Consider the following 23,780-nt stretch of genomic DNA (forward strand, 5'->3'; position numbering starts at 1 on the left):
TCCCCCCCAGCTCTGGGTCGTGCTCTGACACGGTCAAGCACTCTGGGACGCTACACTGCGTGAGGGGGTCCAATAGTCTTTTTCTATGTGGTCAACCCTCAGGCACCCAGGAAAGAGCTTCAAAATGGCGTGATACGAGGCTACCAGATTGGTTATCGGGAGAACGGCCCAGGAAGCAATGGTCAGTACAGTATCGTGGAGATGAAAGCCACCGGTGACAACGAGGTCTACACGCTGGACAATCTGAAGAAGTTTGCTCAGTATGGGGTCGTGGTGCAGGCGTTCAACAGAGCCGGCACGGGACCCTCCTCCTCCGAGATCAACGCCACCACGCTCGAAGATGGTACGTTGGTGTGGAGTTCTGTAGTGTAGTGATCAGAGCGCTCGCCTCGCAAGCGAGAGGACCGTGTTCGATACCCGGGCCGGGCAAAACCTTAGACAAGTTTCCTTACTCCTCACTCTTACGCCTTTGATACCCAAAGTAAGTAGTAAGTAGGAACCTTGTTATTAGTCGATTGGTGGATCCCATTTCCGGGAGTAATAATTCCTCGAAAAACATAATAATAATAATAATTTGGTCAAGCGATCCGTGATTGTTGTGGGACGCTGCTGTGCGCAATTGGCTGCCGCGTTTTGCCCACAAAATACACAGTCACTCCACTTTACAGTATATCCTGTGAAGCGCTTTGAGGTGTCCTAGCAACGTGACAAGGCCCTTATACCAAATGCAAGAAGTATTATTATTTATCTATATACTTAGCCCTACCAAAGCTGCCTTTAACTGCCGTGGTGGGTGGGAAGAGAGTAAAAGAAAGAAAATCCTGCAGAAATATTTCACCTTTCAAGAATGAAAGTAAAGAAAGGTCGGCGTAACCGCAGGTTAAGGTCCTTCTTTCCGCTCTTTCTGGAGACGATTTATTAAAAGCTGTGATTTTTTTTCCCTTAGAAACGTGGGCTAGCAAATACCGCCTGAATCTCCCCCATTTCTCATGGTGATTGTTTTCCAACAATGAGGCACCAATCAGTACTTACAGGGTCTCGAATCCAAATTACAGTGGATCTGTAGTCTAATTAAAGTGATGTCAGCCTGGATTTACAATTCAATGATTGGCTTTTAATGAGCGTAGCACCCTGTAATCTGCCGCGCTGTCATCAGCAGCGCTATCTGTAAGGCTGTTATCAGCATAATTCAGCCCGGAATAATTGATGTCACAGTTTTCCGACACATAAAGGGAGAAGAGTATAATGTGCGTCCTCTCCACGCTTTGTGAAGCTTCGGGTACGTGAGGAGGTCTGAATAAATTCCTGGCCGATGCCGACCTTATCTGGCACTGTTCTTTTATAGAAGACTGAGAAAATTGGGTGTTTTGCCCATCTCGCAGCTTGGTGCAAGCCTAGTGTCTGTTTAACTGTAGTGCAGTGGTTAGCGCGATCGCCTCGCAAGCAAGAGGACCCGGGTTTGACTCCCAGGCGGGGCAAAACCTTACCCCGCACACCTGCGTTTACCTACTAATAAGTAGGAATCTGTTTGTTAGTCGATTGGCGGATTGCTTTCCAGGGTAATAATTCGGTTCAACAAAAAATAATTTGATCACTCAGTCTAAGACTGTTTGTGGGACACTGCCGTGTGCAATTGGCTGCTGCGTTTCATCCATAAAATACAAAGTCACTGCACTTTACAGTATATTCTGTGAAGCGCTTTGAGATGTCTCGAAGACGTGAAAAGCATTATATCAAATTGCAAGGATTATTATTATTATTAAATGATCCTCGCATTCGACATAGCGCCTGATCGCGTCTTCAAGACGTCTCAAAACGCTTCACAGAATATACTGTAAAGTGAATTGACTCCGCGATTAAAAAAATCATTGCCTTGATGGCAGTTTGTGGGATGTTGGTGAGTGCAAATTGGTTGCTGCATTTGCCTACAAGTAAAAGAAACTCTGTGCAGTGCCTTTCGAGTTGATAAGACACTGTATCAAAAGCAAGGATTATTATTGTTGTAAAACAGGGCAAGGTTTTACCTCAAAGCATTTCAAATCTCAACCATGAAAGGAATTATTGATTAGTTAATACTCTACTCAGCTCTGGGTGATAATTAACTGGATGCAAATTGCAGTAATTAAATCAGCCCATCAGGGTGTCACATTGGCCTCGTAAAAAAATAAAATTCATTAATAATTTCAATTGAGGATTGAGAGGATGCACTTGGGGGAAAAAAAAATCAGCTTTAACTAAAAGTTGAGAACAATAGTAATCCTTGCATTTGGCACAGCGCCTTATCTCTTTCCCCCAAGCATCTCAAAGCTGTTCACAGAATTTTTATCCGAATAATAATTATAACGATAATCCTTGAATTTGATACAGCGCCTGATCAAGTCTTTGAGACGTCTCAAAGCCCTTTAAAGTCTTAAGTATAGTAACTGTGTACTTATAGATGAGCAGGGCAGAACTCATTGCGCACAGAAACCCCCACAAATAGCCGCAAAGCGAATGACCACTTTTTATCTGGTGGGGACGGGGTTGGGGGGAATGGGTTGACGGAGGGGTGGGGGGGTGGGGGAGAGCAGATTGTCAGCCAGGACACCGGGAGAGAAAACCTCCCTTCTCTTTTCGAGTAGCGCCGCGGGAGATCTTTAACGTCTCAAGCTACCGGCCCATCTCCAACCTCCCCTTCCTGTCCAAGGTCCTGGAACGAGTTGTGGCCTCCCAGCTGCGCTCTTTCCTCTCCACCCATTCACTATTCGAACCCCTTCAGTCGGGTTTCGGTGCTGCCCATAGCACAGAAACTGCCCTGGTCAAGGTCACCAATGATATCCTGACCATCTGTGACCAGGGCTCCCTCTGCCTCCTCGTCCTCCTCGACCTATCGGCAGCATTCGATACGGTCGACCACGCTATCCTCCTCCACCGCTTGTCCTCCCACCTAAACCTTCAAGGCACTGTCCTTGAGTGGTTTAGGTCGTACCTCTCCCACCGTCTTCAATATGTTTCCACGAATGGCTTTTCCTCCACCTCCCGCACTGTCTCGTGTGGTGTCCCTCAGGGCTCTGTCCTCGGTCCCCTCCTCTTCACCCTCTATATGCTCCCCCTGTGGTGACATCATCCGCAGACATGGGGTTCACTCCCACATGTATGCAGATGACACTCAACTCTACCTTTCCTCCTCTACCCTCAACTCCACGACCCCCGATGTCCTGACCACTGTCTGTCCGACATCGAGTCCGGGACGAGAGACAACTTTCTTCAGCTCAACGTGCGCAAAACTGAGGCCCTCCTGATTGGCTCACGTCAGCGCCTCCGCACCTCAGGCACTGACACCATCAGCATCCAAGGCTGCACTCTCCACCTCTCAAAGCCATCAGGAACCTCGGGGTTCTGTTCGACCCTGAGCTGTCCTTTCTCCCTCATATCCGCACCACAACTGGCACCGCCTTCCATCACCTCCGAAACATCACCAGACTATGGCACTACCTCACCCCTCACGCGGCTGAAACTCTGGTCCACGCCTTCATCACCTCAAGGCTGGACTATGGGAACTCTCTCCTCGCCGGCCTTCCCGGCCCTCCCTCCACACTGCAGGTCATCCAGAACTCTGCAGCTCGTGTACTGTCCTGCACCAGACACCGCGACCACATCACTCCCACCCTCACCCTCGCCCTCACCCTCACCCTCGCCCTCACCCTCACCCTCGCTCGCCTCCACTGGCTCCCCATCCCCCAGAGGATCGAATTCAAGATCCTCATCCTCACCTACAAGGCCATTCACGGCCTCACTCCCTCCAACCTCTCCGACCTACTATCCCCCTACCTACCTGCCCGTACCCTCCGATCCTTTGGCTCGGGGCTGCTCCACATCCCCCGCCCCAACCGCCCTACCATCGGTGGTCAGGCCTTCAGCCCCGAGGCTCTGTAACTCCATCCTCCGGTGCCTTCGCCGCTTCCTCCCTTTCCTCCTTCAATGACGGTCTCAAGACCTTTCTCTTTGACCGTGTCTTCAGCTCCCCTCTCGACTCTCTACCCCCTCCTCGCTCCCTCCCTTCCCTCCCCTCACCCTGACCATTTTCCCCTCCTCGCTCCCTCCCTTCCCTCCCCTCACCATTCCCCCCCAATGCTCGGGTCCTGACCCAACTGTCCAGCGCCTTGGGACGTCCTCCCGACGTGAAAGGCGCTCTATAAATGGAATCTTGTTGTTGTTGTTGTTGTCTCGACCTGAACAAGGCGCGGAGGGCAAAAAAAAAACAACAGAACAACATCAACTTGCACTTACATAGCGTCCTCCACGCCGGGTGGGTCTCAGGGGGTTTCACTGGAGGAACTCCTCTCTGTCTCTCTCTCTTGTGATAACAACAATCAAATGCGTCAAATGAATCAGAGTTAAAGGGTGGTTCGTGTTTGATTTACTGTATTGGACCCTTGTCCTCTCGTTGGCCCGTGCTCTCTATGAGACAGATACTGTTCAACAATTACAAGAGCGCTATCCGCGACCCAAATTGGCCCTTTAGAGACAGCTGGAGGTTAGGAAGAGACATTCAACTGGGTTCACTCTATTTCTGTTGTACAAATGGAGCTATTGATTTTCTTAGCAAGAAATCAATAGCACAAGGTGCAGTGCTCTGACTCCTAACACGATCTACACAGAGACCCAATGTTGTGTGAGTAGTTAAGTGTGAGGAATGTTATAGACAGAGAGAGAGACAGTCTTCAATGAATGAACAACACACGGTGGCAGATTCCAGGGCAAATAGAGGCAAGACGGCATGATATCAGGACTCAAATAATAATAATAATAATCCTTGCATTTGATGTAGCGCTTTTCACGTCGGGAGGACGTCCCAAAGCGCTTCACAGAACACACTGTAAAGTGAATTGACTGTATATTTGTGGGCGAACGCGGCAGCCAATTGCGCACAGCAATGTCCCACAAACGGTCGTAGATTGAAAATGACCAATTTATTATTGTTTTTGGTTTTGGAGGGATTATTATTAGGCTCTGTGTGGAGTAAGGAAACTTGCCCAAGACATTAGATAAAAAGGGGGACAAAGAATGTTGGGGTGGGGGGGTGGGGTTAAGTGTGGTGTGTCTTATTACAAATGACCTATGAAGTTGAGCTTGTTTATCAGAAAAATATATAAGGATATATATATATAAAATATGAATAATAAGAAGACATAATACTAATAATATTTGCAATTGATACAACGCCTTATCAAGTCGTTCAGACGTCTCAAAGGGCTTCATAGAATATACTGTAAAATGAACTGACTGTATATTTTGTGGACAAAAGTAATATTTATGGGTGCAGGGAGCGAGCCAGGGGAATGGGATTAAAGTATTGATCCAGAGACCGAGACAGAGTTACAATACTTCATGTTGTAGACTGTCAAACATGACTGACCTTATAGAACACTTCCATCCGGCAGCAAGAGCTGCCCTTACTGGTGCTTTGATATTGAGGTTACTGGCGATATTTTGTCACTTGGCCCTAACCTACCATGTATTTTATTCTTAATTTATTCTCTTTTCTCTCACTCCTCCCCTCGTTCTCTCGCTCCTCCCCTCCTACTCTCCCTCTCCCTCCCCTTCTCCTCCCTCTTCCCCCTCTCCCCCTCCCTCCCTCCCTCGTCCCCTCCCTTTCTTCGTCCCCTCCCCCTCTCCAGTTCCCAGCCAACCTCCCGACAATGTCAAAGCCGTGTCCATCTCCTCTGACGTGGTGACCATCTCCTGGTCCCCTCCGCCTCGCAGCACGCTGAACGGAGTGCTGAAGGGATTCCGAGTCATCTATTGGTCCATGCACCGAGACGGAGGTCAGTCAACAGTTCCCCCTTCGCCCGATGCACACCGGCAACTTTTAGCCGCCATTTTGTTCTCTTTGGGCTACACAAACCCCGTGACTACGTGACACTTCGTGCCGCGTTCCATGGGATACCTGGTATGAGACGTCTGAGTTAAATGCGACCACAAATGCACAGTCACTACACTGGTGGAAACGACACGCTGAATGGCCTCCTACTACTCCTACTTCCGGTGATAACATGGATATGGAGACCTGTAGTTTAGTTAAAGCGCTCGCCTCGCAAGCGAGAAGACTCGGGTTCGATTCCTGCGCAGAGCGAAACCTTAAGCAAGTTTCCACGCACCTCTGTTGACCTAACAGTCAGTAGGAACCCAGTTACTAGTCGATTGGCCGATTGCTTTCAGGTGGTAATAATCCCTCCAAAAAAAATAATAATTTGGTCACTCATTCCATGACTGTTTGTGGGACGCCGCTGTGCGCAATTGGCTGCCGCGTTTCACCCACAAAGTACAGTCGATTAACTTTGCAGCATATTCTGTGAAGCGCTTTAGGACGTCTCAACGACGTGATGAGGCGCCATGTCAAATGGGAGGATTATTATTACCATTAATTATTAATTATTGCAATGCGCCCGGTAATAAAATTAGTCTTCTCTCTTTCCTTCCCCCATCTCCCCCTTCAAATCTCTTCCTGGCATAGACTGGGGGCAGATGCAGAACATCACCACCACCAAGAACAGAGTGGAACTGAAAGGGCTGGAGAAGTTCACCAACTACAGTGTGCAGGTCCTAGCGTTCACTCAGGCGGGCGACGGAGTTCGCAGTGTGGTCCTCTATATGCAGACCAAGGAAGACAGTAAGGACCTTTCCTCTGTTATTGGGCTCTTTTTCTTGCACAGTTTATTTTGTTTGCATTATTGTGACCAGAACTATTCAGCAGAACCTTCACAAAGGAGCCAGCGGGAATGGGGCCGGGGGGGGGGGTGGGATGTTTTTTTTTATTTTGGGAGGTCAGCCGTCACCGTGCTTAAGACTGAGAATTCCAGGTATCTCACCTACACATGGAAATTCCAGAGATAGTTTGTTGGAATGGAAAACGCTCTCTCTCTCTCTCTCTGGAGGGATGTATCCTGCTTACCTAATACTGGAAGGTATTAGGCGCAGGTTGGCAAGAGCCAAGGCTTAGGGGGGCGGAGGTGGGGGGGTGTCCAAAGTGTGCGTTGGGGTAACTGCTAGAGTCTAAGCAGCTAAAAACGAATAGCTTGCCATTGATATCACTGTCCGGCAAGCTTTCCCGCTGCCTGTCCAGCTGGGACCACCCAATCTATTCGGGTTTTGGCTGCAGGGTTGACAGGAGTTGAGTGGGACGATTTCCTGCCCCTAGTGTCTCTCATCTGAAGCGTGATGAAGGGCGGGGGTGGAGAGGAGTCAAAATAGTTTGACGATGGCTGGTTAGCAGAGATGTACCCATCACTGTATCAAGCTTCAAGCAAGAGCCAAAGCTTGGGTTTGCCAAGAGCCAAGGAGGATAGGGGAAGGGGGAAGGGAAGGAAGTAGAAAGAGGAAACAAAGTGGGGGGTGGGGGAGAATTAAGTTACTCCAACCACCAACGCTGGAGCAGTGTGTATCCAGCCCGCTTGTCTTGCCGACGCCAAGAAAAAAGTGATTGAAAATGAAAATCGTTCCTAATCACAGACTGTAGCCTGAAATTAAAGCCTCATCGTCTTGCGAGCTCCAATCGTGTCACGTTCACAATCCATTGTAGTGCGTCACCTGCAAGCTTATTAATTAAGCAGTCATGGTGAACAAAGAGAAGGGGTGGGGGGGGTGAATGGGATTGGAGTAGAGAGCTCCAGTGGGGGAGCGAGCCCCAGCACAGATAAGATCGGGAGAGAGAAAGAGAGAGCAGGGAATCGGGTTAGAGTAGAGAGATCCAGTGGGGAAGCGAGCCCGAGCACAGATACGATGGGGAGAGAGAGAGAGCAGAGAATGGGTTAGAGTAGAGAGCTCCAGTGGGGGAGCTTTCTACTCTAGTCCCCATCATGGCTGTTCTGGTGCTCTCTCCCCCATTGGAGCTCTCTTAATCTATTCCCATTCATTCTACTATTTGCTCATTGTTTTATATTGTCCAGAACAGTAGAACCAGAGCGCATGGTCTGCAATTGAAGGGGAGTAAATTGAGAATAAATCTGGGGAAACACTACTTCAGTGAGCGAGCGGTAAACGTGGGGAACAGATTCCCTCGGGAGATGGACGTTTGAAACAGAAAGTGTTGATTCTTCCAAGAACAAATGAGAAGATTTCTGTTAGGAAATAACATCTGGGGGGGATACAGGATATAGTTTGAGGGACGACATATCAAGCAATGGCAAGGATGGCGGAAGGCAAGGTGAATGGATCTTGGTCTTCTTTTGTCCAGTAAATTCTTATGATCTTAGGGATGAGATTTCCGTGAGTGTCGGGCAAATGGTGCAACCAAAGAGCCAAAGGGGTTAATAGAGTAAAAAAAAAGTCTCATTAATAAGGGTAACTGCCGGGAAGCATGTTCTTGGGGTGCTGTGATGGCTAGGAAACTAATTTAATTGCACTCAGAACGAGCTAGACCGTTCTCCTCAGTTTCCCCGCTCCCTTCGTGACCATTAACGTAGCAGGAGGGGGAGAGGGGGAAGAGTGCGGGAAGGGAAAACGGGAAGCTCTCAGTCTTAATAGGAAATCCTGGCCCGGGAACCGAACAAACAAGCGAACTCGTCAATGGTAAAATGGTTACCATTCGTCAGAGGGAGTCCCCGGGGTATGAAATGCCGAATAATTGTAATAAATATTTTCTTTAAAAAAATAAAATGGCTTCCGCCAGAGTATTGAGCTGTGGTTCGTAGTGAAGCCTTACCTTAGACCTGATTTTTTTTTAGTAATTTATAGTATAAATCTTTCACGGCGTATCTGATGCCCTTGCGCTCTAAATAGAATAGCCTCGGGTTAGAAATCAGGTCAGCGTGCTAGACTTTATGCAGTTTTTATGAAGGATTAAGAGGTTCAAACAGGGTTGGGGAGTGGGGTGGGATGGGGTGGGGGGAGGAGTTGTTGGAGGTAGGTAGGATTAATCTACCTATAACGTTCCCTGCTTGAACCTGATTGAGGTATACCAAATAATAAAGGGATTCGATAGGGCAGCTACAGAGAAACTATTTCCTCTGGTGGGTGGGGGGGAATCCAGAACAAGGGGGACATCATCTTAAAATTCGAGCCATTTTGGAGTGAAATCCGGAGGCAGTTTTTCACGCAAAGGCCAGTGGGCATCTGGGACTCTCTCCCTCCCCTAAAAAGGCTGTGGACTATGGTTGGATCCATTCACATTGTCCAGACTGAGGTGGAGAGATGTTTGTTAGGTCAAGATTTCAAAGGATAGAGGATGTAATAGAATGGCGGAACAGGCTCGAGGGGCTGAATGGCCTCCTCCTGTTCCTATGTTCCTATGCAACTGCTACTACCCCCGTTTCAAAGCGGGTGCAGAGAACACGGATCAACATTGAACACGGAAATGTGCCGTGACCACATTCGCCCTCTGGTCATCCTAAATATTGGGATTTATCATAATGTCGCGAGTCATAATGCTTTCACATTAAAGGGTATGAAATGGAGATTAAAATTGCGGCGCAGCGTTCTCTTTCTCTCTCTCTCTCTCTCCCTTTCTCCCTTTCTCTCTCTCTCTCTCTCACGACCCAAACCATCACAAAATAGCTTTAAGCTCCTTAAGATTTAATAAGCACGAAACCCTCCCTCTCCTTTACATGTCTGGTTCATATTTTTTTTCCGGTCTCCAAAAAAAATAAGAGACACAGAGAGAGAGAGAGAGAGAGAGAGAGACAAAAACGCACTCCCCGAAGCCAGGATTAGACCCACATCTAATTAAAACCGTCAACCAATGTTTTGTTAGTTCTGTTGTTGTTAGAAAATCTCAGTAACACTCCTGGCAACGTGGGAAATACAACAACAACAGCAACAACGAGCGTTCGCACAGCCTGTCAGTGGCGGAGCCCGTCTGCGAGCCGGTGGGAGGGGTCGGAGAGCAAGTGGGGCAAGGACGGGGCACGCCTGAGGCTTTGGGAGGGGGGCAACGAGAGAGTTCCAAAGCTAATCTGCTTCCTGGGTTTTTCTTTCCCTTTTTCCCTCCCGCTCCGCAGTCCCGGGACCTCCCTCTGGGATCAAAGCCGTGCCCTCCTCCGCCAGCAGCGTGGTGGTGTCCTGGCTGCCCCCTGCCAAGCCGAACGGAATCATCCGGAAGTACACCATCTTCTGCTCCAGTCCTGGGTCGAGGCAGCCGGTAAGGAGCCAATAACTCGCACCGCAACAACAGAGACAAACCACAGACCAGCAGCGCGTACCACACTGGGAGGACATCCCAAGGCGCTGGACAGTCAAGGATGTTAAAGCCCCCACTCCTCCCCACCCCCACCCCACCCCAACCCCCACGTTGGGACTTTGAGCTCACAGTCTGGGCTGATGCTCCAACACAGAGCTTTGCAATGTCAGAGATGCTCTTCTCTGGGAGATTTAGATGGAGGGGAGAGTTGGGGGGACGGGGGCTTCCAGAGGTTGGGGGAGGAATGACTGATGGTGGGATGGGAGGAAGGGTGGGGGAGTGGGTGGGGGGGGGGGGAGGGGTAGGCCTGGGTTAGCTGAGAGGATGGGTCCAAGGAGAACGGAGTGAGATCAGAGAGCCGGGGCGAGAGGGTGACAAACAGGAGCCCGCGAGACATTCGCCGGGAGAGGAACAGCCGAGAACCTGCCGTCCCTTTAAGAAAACGGCGATTTGGTTAAAAAAAAATCATAAAAAAAAGACACAGTCTGTCGGGACTGCGGCCCCCGACCGGGAAGGAGAGGAATTTTTGCTGCAACGTAATGCAATTCCTCGGCAAATGACACGTATTTGTAGCTTTTATTTTTTTTCCATTGCGGTTTTGACAAGATGTCAGCGAATCACAGTATCACCATTCCCCGCCGTTTCCAACAGCCGCTTTGATGGGCAAGTGCGTGGCCGTGGAGACCCCCCGCACGGCTCAGAAGCTCGAAGAGTCACCCCGGCCCTTCCCCCACCCCCTACCCCCACCCCCACCCTCCCCCCCCCCCCCACCCTCGGTTCCCTTTTCCTTTTGAAAAATAAATAAACAAAAGAGCAAATAATAATTTGGTCACTTCAATGCACGACTGTCTGTGGGGGGGACGCTGCTGTGCGCAATTGGCTGCCGCGTTTCGCCCGTAAAATACAGTCACTACGCTCCGCACCATATTCTGTGAAGCGCTTTGAGACGTCTCAAAGCCGTGATCAGGCGCTGTATCAAATGCAAGGATTATTATTATTATTATTGTTAAAAGCAGTGATTTTTTGGGGGGGGAGTGGGGGAGAGGGAGGAGGGATTTCTCATATTATCCGCAGAAAGGATTATTATATTATTAATACTGTTCGGATAAATTGAAAAGGGATCTTGTGGCGTGTTTATCTTGGGGTTTGCCCTGTTCCTATCCGAACCCGATTGAGAATTCCCCACAAATCCCGGAGAGAATGCTCTCTCTCTCTCTCTCTCCCTCTCTCTCTGCTTACCTAATTCCGGAGAGTATTAGGCGCAGGTTGGCGAGCGCCAAGTCTTGGGTGGCGGTGGTGGTGGGGGTGGGGGGTGGGAGTGGGGGTGGGGGAGGCGATCGCAGAGCCCAGAGTGTGCGTTGGGGGTAACTGCTGGAGTCTGACCCGGTAAAGCCGCGTCGCTTGGGGGTTCAGAGCGTTGTCTGGCTGAGCTTTCCCGCTGTGCTCCGCAGGCTCCCAGCGAGTACGAGGCTTCGCCGGAGACTCTGTATTACCGTATCCCGAACCTGTACCAGGGGCAGCAGTACATGCTGTGGGTGGCGGCGGTGACCTCAGCCGGGAGAGGCAACCGCAGCGAGAAAGTAACCGTGGAGCCGACTTTGAAGGGTAAATAATGTAACCGAGAGCTCCGGAAGATCTCACGGGGTGGGGGGCGGGGGGGGGGGGGGGTGTGCGACATCGATCAGCAATCCCCACCCCCGCCCCCACACCCCCGGCCGGCTCCATCCAGACAACAACAACTGCTTGTATCCCTGAGCCGGGGGGGTGGGGAGGGAGGGAGGGAGGGGGGGGAGGGAGGGGGGGGAGGGAGGGGGGGAGGAAGGGAGATGACCTTAATCACAATCCAAAAAGGAAGCTCTTTCAAGACGGGGTTTGAAAGCGGGGAGCGAACCCCCAAATGGCCCACATCCGGGATGACCATAGGAAGTGACATCAGCGACCCGCGTTTTGCAGCACATATGGAGACCCCCACCCGCCCCGCGCGCGCGCCCACACCGCGCCCCCCCCCCCCCCCGCTGCAATGGGGTGCACATTTTGGATGGGGGGCAGTAAATGATAGGGTCCAGGGAGACGGAGGCGGGGGGTGGGGTGGGGGGGGGGAGTTGTTGGGTAATTTCCTGATCGTGGCCCACAGCGATGAGTGTGCTCAACGAAGTCGACGGTGACCTGAGGAACCCCTGGAAGTGCTTCCCAGTGGCCACAGTAGAGTGCGACCTGTTATAAAATGGGAAGGTGGGATGGGGGTGATGGTGGGGGCGGGGGGGGGAACAGGCTCGTATTTAATGGTCCCTCCACCCCCTCCCAACCACCCGACACCCAACCATCCCCTCCCTAACCACCACATGACAAGGAGGTCAGTCCGTGTCTTGTGCTGTACTGTCTAACCAGACGCCCCCACCCCCTCACTGTGTGTGTGTTGACTTTCAGCTCCGGCCAAAATCATCGCCTTTGGGGGTACGGTGACCACACCCTGGATGAGGGACGTGGTGTTGCCGTGTCGAGCCGTGGGCGAACCGGTGCCCACCATAAAGTGGACCAAAGACAGGTAACGTGACGAGGCGTTACGCGAATCCCTGCAGCTCAGCGGTTACAGCACTCGCCCCTACAAGCGAGAGCACCCGCGTTCGATTCCCGGTTCAGGGTGAAACGTCGGGCAAGAGTTTACCCAGCAATTTCCGGGGGGGGTAATAATCCCTTCAAAATAAATAATAATAAAACAGTCACTTTAATCCCCGGCTGTTTGTGGGACACTCTGCTGTGCGCAATTGGCTGCCGCGCTTCGCCCGCATATACAGTCAATCCACGCTTTGAGCACGTGATAAGGCGCTGTGTCAAATGCAAGGATTATTATTAATATTATCATTATTGTTAATATTATTGTTATTATTGTGAACTCTCGTCACCGGGTGAGAGCATCACACGGTCTGTGGCTGAGCCATCGATGGCAATAGAACGCCCTCCGGTGGCTCTTGAGAGGCTCCGCAGGACCTTTTCAACCCAATTGGGAACCCGAAGCAAGTCACACGCGGACATATCCCGACACCCAGGATTCCCGCCTGCTCTTAGCCCCGGGGAACCATTTCGCCCCGGGAAAATTGTCCGATGTGTGGAAAATTGGAGGCTACATTTTACGGATGTTTTGTCGGCTTTGTGGATTTCCTGATGGAAATCCTGATGGATTTCCTGATGGAAATCTGATGGATTTCCGCTCGTTCACAAAATACAGTCACCCCACTTCACAGCGTTTTCGCGTGAAGGTCTTTGAGACGTCTCGACGACGCGAGAAGGCGCTGTGTCAAGTGCAAGGGTTGTTATTATTGTCAAAAAATCCGTAAAAATCCACCTTTCGAGTTCAGGAAGAGGTTTTAAAGTTATTTTCTCACGGAGTTTAGACTATTGGGATATTTTTGGGGGAGAGGGAGGGGTTGTAGAAATTGTCAACTGTTGTTGTTAATCGGTGTTTAGGAGGAACTTCTTTATGTGGGGGGTGGGATGTGGAACTTGAGGCTGGAAGCTATTTTCGAAGCAGAAAGCATCAATGTATTTAAGACATCGTTCACCTCGTCTCTGGGGGCAGGGAATCCTCCCACTCAGCTCCTGTTCACCACAAGCCTGTAGCTCAGGGGTTAGAGCACTCGCTTTGCAAGTGAGAGACCTGAGTTCAATTCCAGGCAGAGGGCGAAACCTCGGGCAAGTTTCCTTACTCCACACAGAGCCTAATAATAATCCCTCCAAAACAAAACACAATAATAAATTGGTCATTTTCAATCTACGACTGTTTGTGGGACATTGCTGTGCGCAATTGGCTGCCGCGTTCGCCCACAAATATACAGTCAATTCACTTTACAGTGTGTTCTGTGAAGCGCTTTGGGACGTCCTCCCGACGTGAAAAGCGCTATATCAAATGCAAGGATTATTATTATTATTAAACCAAAACCCTGACAGATGTGGTGGTGCTCGCTGGACAGTCAGCAGGAAATCTTCCCAGACACTGCATTCAGTGTCAAGCTTAGCAGCTTTAGCTGGTTAGACTCCAGCCGTGACCCCCCCAACACACACTCTGGGCTCCCCCCTCAAGTCTTGGCTCTCGCCAACCTGCGCCTAATACTTTCTAGAATTAGGTAACCAGGAGGTGTCCCTCCAGGGAGAGAGAGAGAAAGAGAGCGCATTCCATTCCAACTATCTATCTCTGGGGTTTCCATGTGTGGGTGGATGCCTGGAATTCTCAGCTTGGTTTCGATGCACGGTGATGGGTTTCCGCACGTGTCAGACACCCGGCTGAATCCCCACCCTCCAAAAACAATTGGGAGGAAGAGGGGCACAGAGGGGAATAGGTAGGGAGAGGTAGAGAGTGATGTGATGACCAGTTGGGCTCCATTGACCTGTTCCTGTGCTGTGCCTCTCTCTGTGTGTGAAACACATTCTGTGCTGTAACAAAACTCTCTCCTGTTTCCCGCCGTGGCTCGCAGTGAGGATTCCGCCATTCCGGTTCACGTGGACGGGCAGAGAATGATCTATAACAACGGGAGCTTGGCTCTGCGCTCAGTCAAGGCAGAAGATTCCGGATATTACACCTGCACAGCGACCAACACCTGGGGCTTCGATACCATCATCGTCAATCTGCTGGTGCAAGGTAATGAGGAGCCGGGAGGAGAGGAGAGCGAGAGAGGGGGAGGGAGGGAGGGAGGGAGGGAGCGAACCGATGAACGAATGAACGCACGCAGCAGCCAGTTCGAGCACAGCGACTTCCAGCTGTGAAGTGGGGTCCCTCAGCGTAGTGGTTTAGAGCACTCACCTCGCAAGCGAGAGGACCTGGGCTCAATTCCCGGGCAGGAGAACACGTTAGGCAAGTTTCCTTATTCCACACGCACACACACCCCTGTTTACCCAATAGTAAGTAGGAGCCCGGCTGTTAGCGATTGGGGGATCACTTTCCGGGTGTAATAATCCCTCCCCCTCAAAAAAAACATGTGGTCACTTAATCCACCACTGTTTGTAGGGACTCTGCTGTCTCTTTTCACCCAGTCCACAGTCACTCCATTTTCCAGTGTATCCCGTGAAGCGCTTTAAAACGTCTCAACGACGTGATAAGACGCTGCATCAAATGCAGGGTTTATTGTCATTATTATTATGTGTTTGTCTGTCCCCAGTGCCCCCTGACCAGCCCCGCCTGATTGTCTCGGACACCTCCGCGTCCTCCATTACTCTGGACTGGATTCCCGGTGACAACGGAGGGAGCTCTATCAGAGGTACGTCATTCCCAACCCTTACGTTGTAGGGGGTGGTGGGGGGGGTCCAACCTTTTGGCTGCCGAGGGCCGTGGGCCCCGTAGGCAACGTTTGTGCGTTTCCCTTCCAGAATCATGACACAACATTGACAGGTAATGGAGGGAGGGGGTGGAGTCAGATGAAATGAAGGGAGGGAAGTGGCGCGGGAGGGGCGGTGGGGGGGGCCAGATGTGGCCCACGGGCCGCCAGTTGGAACCCCCTGTTGGATCCAGTATTAATTGCTATCAACATCTCCCACGATTGTGACACAGCAAGCGATTGGCAGGTGGTAGAAGGCCAACTGGATGGACCTTGGTCTTTTTCTCTCAACGTAACGATTCCTGTGTTGCTTATGGTCATTCCTCGCGACGTCACCCTTCAACTCAACACCCCCAGTGCTCTGTATCCCCTCCCCCTTCCTCTCTCCGCACCTTCCACCCCACTAAGGATGATAACAAGGGTTATTATTATTATTATCATTAATTACAGGCCACGATCACTTGATGGCTGTCACGTTACTGTGTGGTGTGTGACTGTTAGGCGTCTCTGTACAAATACACAGTCACTACACCTTGAGGCCGCTGGATCAAACGCGACGCTTATTTTGTTTGACACTGGGGTGTTGGGGGAGGGAGAGGGAGTTAGGAGACCGTGACAAGTCCATCTGTAGCCCGTTTATACACTGAACTGAAAACACTCAGCAAGTGGAGCTCAACACGGAAAGATCGATCGGCCATCTCGAGACGGTGCACTTTACAGAAGGGATTTTAATTGACTTCAAAGCCTTGGATATCACAACGCAAAGCTAAACCACAGCTTAACCCTGTCCCCGCAAGCTGCCTTATCAGACCTGGGCAACAGGCTTTATTGACGAGGGCTTAATATCTACACGAGCTCGTGGGATCAATATTCCCTCAAAGGCAACTCGGAGAAGTGAAGGAGCCGGTGTGTCTCTCTCTCTCACACTCGCTCGCTCACTCTCACCCACCCGCCCGCCCGCAATAATAATTATCCTTGCATTTGACAAAGCACTTGATCCCGTCTTCGAGACGCTTCGCAAAATATACCGTAAAGTCAATGGACTGGATATTTTGTAGGCAAAACGCGACTTGGACTACTTAGACGTCTGAGTGCTTGAACCACGAGAAAAATCCTCCTGCACAGAGAGAGAGGCAGAAAGGCTCGGAGTGTGCATTGTTCTTCCTCGGTGTTATTGCTGTGACATTGAGTTGGAAACGTCCTGCCCAGGGGTGTTAGCTCTGAGCGAATTACAGAGTCTTTCCAAGCAAAAAAAAAAAAATATTACACGTCGTTTTTGTTTTTGCTTTATTTGAAGAAAACCACAGGAAGCAGCAGAACAGCGTGGAAACTGCCACCGGCTCACTTCGGGGCAGAGACGGCAGAGAATCAGAGAGTGTGAGAGAGAGAGAGAGAGAGAGAGAGACAGAGACAAAGAGAGGGTGTGTGTGTAAAACAGAGAGAGAGGGGGAGAGAGAGGCAGATAAATTCGAGAGATAATTAGAGAGATAGAGAGAGTGTGTGTATGAGAGAGAAAGAGAAAGTATGTCAGAGTGTGTGACACACACACACACAGAAAGAGAGAGACAGACAGATAGAGAGATAGAACGAGCGAGAGAGCGTCAAACAGAGAGAGAAGAAGTGAGATAACTGGGGAGAGCGAGGGAAAGAGTGTCATTGAGAGGTACGGACAGCGTAAGAGAGAAAGGCAGGGAAATGGCGCATTTTCTGCTCCAGCCAATACCACCAAAGAGTTGACGCGTGGGAAATATGGATTGGATCAGAGGCTGTTGCTCAGACTGTTGTGGACGGGCAAAGACCGTGATCGTCATAATAGGATGGCTTATTTTGAGCATAACAGGACACAAATTACATTCCGTTTCCTGGCAAAGAGCGAACTCGAGGGTCTGTCGCTGTGGGTCTGCGATTCAGATGCTGTTAATTTCCATCTCTCTCTCTCTCTCTCTCCTCTCTCTCTCTCTCTCTCTTTCCGTCTCTCTCAGCCCCACGTAACAGACGAACAAAAGGTGGCAATGACATTTCAGTACAACAAAGCAAAATGATGATTTTAGTTTATGCTTCTACATAGAGAAAAAACACACACACACATGCACTGGCAATACACATATCCTTCGCATACGCACTCTGTCTCGAGCCACTTATATGTATTGCCGTTGGGAAGAAGCTACCATCTACAGCACGTTTCCTTACGTTCCCCAGGTTATGTGTGACAGTGAGTGAGACTGTGCCTCTCTCTCCCCCAGGGTTTGTGTTACAGTATTCTGTGGACAACAGCGAGGAATGGAAGGACGTCTTCATCAACCCCACCGAGAGATCCTTCAAGCTGGACAACCTCAAGTGCGGCACGTGGTACAAGGTGAAACTGGCGGCCAAAAACAGCGTGGGAGCAGGACGCATCAGCGAGATCATCGAGGCCAAGACACACGGCAAAGGTGGGCGGCAAGAGGGGAGGGGTGGGAGCGGAGTAGCGGTCATTAATAAGGGCAATTCTGTCTCGGAGGCTTTGGCAGATTCCCGTTGTTGGATTGGGTTATGCCATTTGGGTGGTAATTGTGGATTCCTGTGGCTCAGTGGGTAGAGTGATTGCCCGGCGAGCGAGAGGACCTGGGTTTAATTCCCGGTCAGGGCAAAACATTAGGCAAATTACGCACGACTCTGTGCACCCCGCGCTAAATAGGAACCCAGTTCTTAGTCGATTGGCGGATTGCTTTCCGGGAGTAATAATCCCTAAAAATAATTTAAAAATTGGTCCTTTAGTGATAATAATAATAATCCTTTCATTTGATGCAGCGCCTGATCACGTCTTCGAGACGTCTCAAAGCGCTTCACAGGATACACTGTAAAATGGTGTGACTGTGTATTTTGTGGGCGATACCCGGCAGCCAATTGCGCACAGCGGCGTCCCACAAACAGTCGTGTTATTATTATTTTGGAGGAGGGGGTAAGAATTGTACAAATATAGGGCGGTTGTTCTGGATGGTCCAAAGGGCCTTGAACCAGATCTCGAGACAAACCCGTCAGTTTCTGATCTCCCCCTCTCTCTCTCCTCTCCTCGCGCTTACAGAACCGGCTTTCAACAAGGACCAGCACCTCTTCACCCACATTAACTCCACCCACGCCCGGCTCAACCTGCTGGGCTGGAATAACGGGGGTTGCCCCATCGCCGTGGTGGTCCTGGAGTACCGTGCCAAGGGCAGCTGGCCCTGGCACTCGCTCCGAACCAACATGTCGGGCGAGGTGTTCCTGCAGGACCTGCGAGAGGCCACCTGGTATGAGCTGAAGATGAGAGCCTGCAACAGCGCCGGATGCGGCAACGAGACCACCCAGTTCGCCACCCTGGATTACGATGGAAGTAAGGCTTAGGGGAGGATGGGGGAGGGGAGGGGAGAGGGCTGGGGGTCTCGGGGCGCAGGGGGTGTTTGTGTGTGTGGGGCTGAGGGGATATTATTTTAATTCCTTTCCAGGTTTTCCGTCTCTTTTTTTCTGTTGGAGGATTTATTTCCGTCCATTTTGTTCCGTGCCATTTATCTCCACGCGCACTCGAGCGCTGAAACACGTACGAGTGCATAGGCTCGCGCACACGCGTACCCTCGCCGCATGCTCTCAGGCGCACACTTACAACCCGCCCTCCCGCACGTGCTAACACAGACATGCGCGCTTGTGCACACTCACAGGCACACTTGTACACGCGCGCGCACACAAGCGCTCACACACACTCGCGCCATACACGCACTCGCGCGCACACACATATGCGCTCGCACACACACACACACTCACACCCTCACACTCACCCTCAAACACACACACCCTCACACTCACCCTCACACACACACACACCCTCACACACACACACCCTCACACACACCCTCACACACCCTCACACACACACACACACCCTCACACACACACACCCTCACACCCACACACACACACCCTCACACACACACACCCTCACACACACACACACCCTCACCCACACACACCCACACACACGCGGTGTACGTACGGCTGTAAAGCCCCCCTCGTAAGGACTGGTTGGGAGATACCAGACCTGACAGAGCAGCAGAGAGTGCCCTTTACCTGACAGTTGCTGTTATCACATTAATCTACTGAGCCTCTGGCGGGCGGTGGGTGGGGGGCCGGGAGGGGGTTTGGATTCAGGAGGGGAGGGAGTGGGGGTTTGGGGGGTTTCTGCAGACGAACAAGACGAGGAGCCGGGCAGCCAAGCACAGCTGATACCTTCCGATGTGCAATGAATCACTTCGCAGCAGTTTCCCATTTCCTGCTCATCCGTCACTATCCCCAGAGGCTCTGACTCACTCGATCACTCCTCAGAACTCCTCCAGTCTCCTTCTGCTCCCAATCCCAATCCCCCCTTTTCCCACTCAGGATTCCCCGATTCCCAGAGGACGGGCTCTGCCTCTTGAAGGGACGCCTCGATCTCGCCACGAGTCGAGCCGTCAGCACAATGAGAATTTGGTCGCTCGATCCGCGACTGTTCGTGGGACACTGCTGTGCGCAATCGGCGGCAGTGTTTTGCCCACAAAATACAAAGTCACTACACTTTACAGTGTATCCTGCGAAGCGCTGTGAGAAGCTTCAACAACGCGATAAGGCGCTGTATCAAATGCAAGGGTTATTAAATGACATTAATAATCCTTTTGTTTGATACAGCGCCTTTCCGAGCGAGAGAACGTCTCAAAACGTCTCACAGGATGCACTGTAAAGTGTAGTGACTGTGTATTTTTGAAGCAGTCCGTATGCGCACGGCAACATCCCACAAATAGCCATGGAGTGAGTGACCAATTTGGGAGGAGATTGTCGACCAGGACACCAGGAGAGAGAAACTCCCTTTGTTTTTGAGTAGCGTCGTGAGATCTTTAACATCCGCCGGAACAGAGCACAGACGGGGAACTCGGTCTAACGTGTCGTCCAAAGGACAGTGCCTTCGACAAAGCAGTACACGCACCAACCCTCCCCTCCGCCAACTCCCCACAGCACCAAAAATGATATAGATTATCAGAATAATTTGATATAGTGCCTTATTACGTTGTTGAGACGTTTCAAAGCGCATCACGGAAGTGGCTTAACTGTGTATTTTTTGGGCGAAATGCGGCTGCCAATTGCTCACAGCAGTTATTGTTATTATTATTTTTATTTATTATTATTATTATAGGTCATTTTATTCGAGAGAGAGAAAAAATATCAAGCTGAAGATGAGATATTTCTTGAAAGAAAAAGGTGGCGGGGAGGAAAGAAAAGGCAGCAGTTTGCGGGGGGAGTGAAAGTGGGGGCTGCGTTTTTGTTTGAATGCTTCGAAATTCCTATGTTCGAGATCAGTTTGAGATCCTGAGAGATTGCTGAGCGCAGGAGGACCACAAATTCACTGAAATTGAGGGTTTCCAACCCCCTCTCTCCTATCTTCCTGCAGCTCAATAAACCATCACACTCGCCCCTTTTTTCTTTGCTGTCGGCCTCGCCAGTCTCTGCCCGATCGGCAAACGCTAATAATAACCATCCTCGCATTTGCCTTATCACGTCGTTGAGACATCTCAAAGTGTAGACACACTGTAAAGTGGAGTGACTGTGTATGTTGTGGGGGAAAACCTCAGTGCGCAGAGCAGTGTCCCACAAACAGTCGTGGATCGAGTGACCAAATTATCATTTATTTATTTTTGAAGTGATCTATACCCTTGGAAAGCAATCCAACAATCCACTCACAGCCGGGTTCTTAATTACTGCTGAGTATTACTGGGTGATTACTGGGTAAGCAGGTAAACAGAGGCGTGGGTGTGGAGTAAGGTTTCGCCCCGGCCGGGAATCGAACCCGGGTCCTCTCGCTTGCGAGGCGAGCGCTCTAACCACTGAGCTACGGGACTCCACATGATATTCTTGTCAGTCGTGAACTATCAGCATCGCAGTCCACTCAGTTGGCGTCACAGTATATCGTGTGTCATCCTGGCTCAGTGGGTACCGCTCTCTCTCTCTCTCTCTCTCTCTCTCGCCGCTGAGTCCGAAGGTTGGGGGTTCAAGCCCCCCAGAGTCACACGGTCTAAGCTGACTCTCCAGCGCAGCGCTGGGGGGGTGTTGCATTGTCGGAGACGCCGTCTTTCGGGTGAGATGTTAAACCGAGGTCCCTGTCTGTGCCGGCCCAGGTGGGCGTTAAAGATCCTGCGGCGCTGTTCGAAAAAGAGAAGGAAGTTTCTCTCTCCCAATGTCCCGGACTGACAATCCCCCAAAACAAATCTGTTCACTGACTCCACGGCAGTTAGTGCGACGCTTCTGTGCGCAAACTGCCGCACTTCGCCAACAAAATACACAGTCACTCCACTTTACAGTGTATGCTGCGAAGCGCCTTGATGGGCATCTCGATGATGTGATGAGTCGCTGTATCAAATGCAATTAATTTATTATTAATAATAGTATTAAACGTGAGATATGCAAATGCAATATCAATTATTATTAACATTAGCAATAATATTAATACCGATATTAAATATTAATTATTACCAAATGCAATCAAATTATTAATAACAATACGAATAATATTATTAATATTAGTACTATTATTATATTGTTATGAATATTATCGTTAATGTTATAATTATTATTAATATTATTATTATCCTGGGAAGCGCTTTGAGGACCCCCTCCTGACATGACACTGGAGCGTCAGCCGAGACAACGAGCTCAGGACCCTCCCGATGGGGAGGCTTGAGCCCAAAGGGAAGGGAAGTCCTCCCGTGCGGTGTCTCTCTGGGTCTGACCCTCGCGCTCTCTCTCTCTCTCTCTCTGCCCCGCTCTCCAGGCACCATCCCCCCCATCAAGTCTCTACAGGGAGAGGGGGACGACGTGAAGAAGCTGTTCACCATCGCCTGCCCCGTCATCCTGGCCACCGTGGCCGTGGTCCTGCTCTTCATCGTCAGGAAGAAGCGGAAAGAGCGGCGTCTGAAGAGACTGCGCGGTGAGCGGGGGAGGGGGGATGGGGGGTGGTGGGGGGGGGCGCGCGGTCACCGTGGGGAAGGAGAGTGGGAGAGGTGGGGTAGCAGGGAAGGGGGAAGTGGGGGTCACTGTGGGGAAGGGGAGTAGGGGGGCGGTCACTGTGGGGAAGGGGACTGGGAGAGTAGGGGGAGCCGGACAGGGTGAGGGGCTGGGGAGGGGGACTCACTTTGGGGGAGGGGGAGTGTGAGGAGGGGGGGGGCAAAGGAAGGGGGGAGGGGGAGTCATTGTGGGGACCTGGGGAGCGGAGCCGGGGAGGGGGAGCGGGAGTGGGGGAAGAGCGAGGAGTCGATAGGACTGACCAGATGTAGCCCACATCTGAGTGGGGCGTCTGCTGGAGGTGGGGGTGGGGTTGGGGGAAAGGGGGTTGGGTTTGGAGTACATTAGACCCAAATAGAACTGATTTTTTTGGTTGTTGTATTTCAGACGCCAAGAGTTTAGCCGAGATGCTGATCAGGTAAGATCCCTGTGGAACATGGGCACAGGAAGAGGCCATTCAGCCCCTCGAGCCTGTTCCTCCATTCTATGAGATCACGGCTGATCTGTACCTCAACTCCACTTACCGCCATTGCTCCACATCCCTTGATCCCCCGACCTGACAAACACCTATCAGAACAAGTCTGTAGATAGAGGGTTGAGGGTGTCGAGCTCTACCATCTCCCCCCCTCCCCCCCCACCTCCGCAACTTCCCTCCCCACCCCCAAAGTCAGGACTTTTACCTTAGAGACCAGGCTGGTGAGCCAGTGCTGGGGGGCGGGGGAGTTGGGGGTGGGGGGGGTCATGGGGAAGAACTCAGCATTGTTGGAGTTGCCGTCCTTTTGATGTGACGTGACAAGGCGCTGTGTCAAATGCAAGGATTATTATTATTAGGAGATATTGAACCGAGGTCCCATCGATTTACTGAGCACTCCCCCCAACCCCCCTCCCCCCACCCAGTGAGCATCAGTTGGCGTCATAGAATCATAAACATTTACTATGCAGAAGGAGGCCGTTTGGTCTATCGAGTCCGCACTGTCTTTTAGAGTAAGTTTACACTCAAACCCGTTGCCCCGACTGATTCCCTTCAAGCCTTTCCCGTACCTGTGAGCAACGACAACAACAAACAACATTTCACGTCGGGAGGACGTCCCAAGGCTCTGGACAGTCAGGGATTTGGACCTGAGCTGTGGGTTGGGATCAGGTGGGGGTGGAGGGCAGGGAGGGTGGCATGGAGCGGGCAGCAGCTCACTGAGCAGAGGGCGCGGACTGGTCAGTTAGAGTCTACTTCCCTTTCAAAACCCGCAAAGGACTCTGTCTCGACCACCTTACTGGGCAGGGTG

General features: G+C 51.0%; 1 protein-coding gene and 1 non-coding gene across 2 annotated transcripts in view; one reads left to right on the top strand and one right to left on the bottom strand.

The window, feature by feature from the left end:
* LOC103188721 (Down syndrome cell adhesion molecule-like protein 1 homolog) overlaps nt 1–23,780 on the top strand; it is a 119,352-nt gene that overhangs the window by 89,291 nt on the left and 6,281 nt on the right. Inside the window, 12 exon segments of the mRNA XM_042343939.1 lie at nt 103–343; nt 5,661–5,807; nt 6,497–6,652; nt 9,978–10,117; nt 11,608–11,761; nt 12,584–12,701; nt 14,626–14,789; nt 15,307–15,405; nt 17,706–17,894; nt 18,527–18,814; nt 22,271–22,426; nt 22,888–22,918. Of these exon segments, the coding sequence (XP_042199873.1) occupies nt 103–343; nt 5,661–5,807; nt 6,497–6,652; nt 9,978–10,117; nt 11,608–11,761; nt 12,584–12,701; nt 14,626–14,789; nt 15,307–15,405; nt 17,706–17,894; nt 18,527–18,814; nt 22,271–22,426; nt 22,888–22,918 (1,883 nt within the window).
* trnaa-cgc lies at nt 21,268–21,341 on the bottom strand. The gene has a single exon. It is a non-coding gene; the product is annotated as a tRNA-Ala (tRNA).

Source organism: Callorhinchus milii, unplaced genomic scaffold, assembly GCF_018977255.1.
Source record: "Callorhinchus milii isolate IMCB2004 unplaced genomic scaffold, IMCB_Cmil_1.0 Scaffold25, whole genome shotgun sequence".
Lineage (NCBI taxonomy): Eukaryota > Metazoa > Chordata > Chondrichthyes > Chimaeriformes > Callorhinchidae > Callorhinchus > Callorhinchus milii.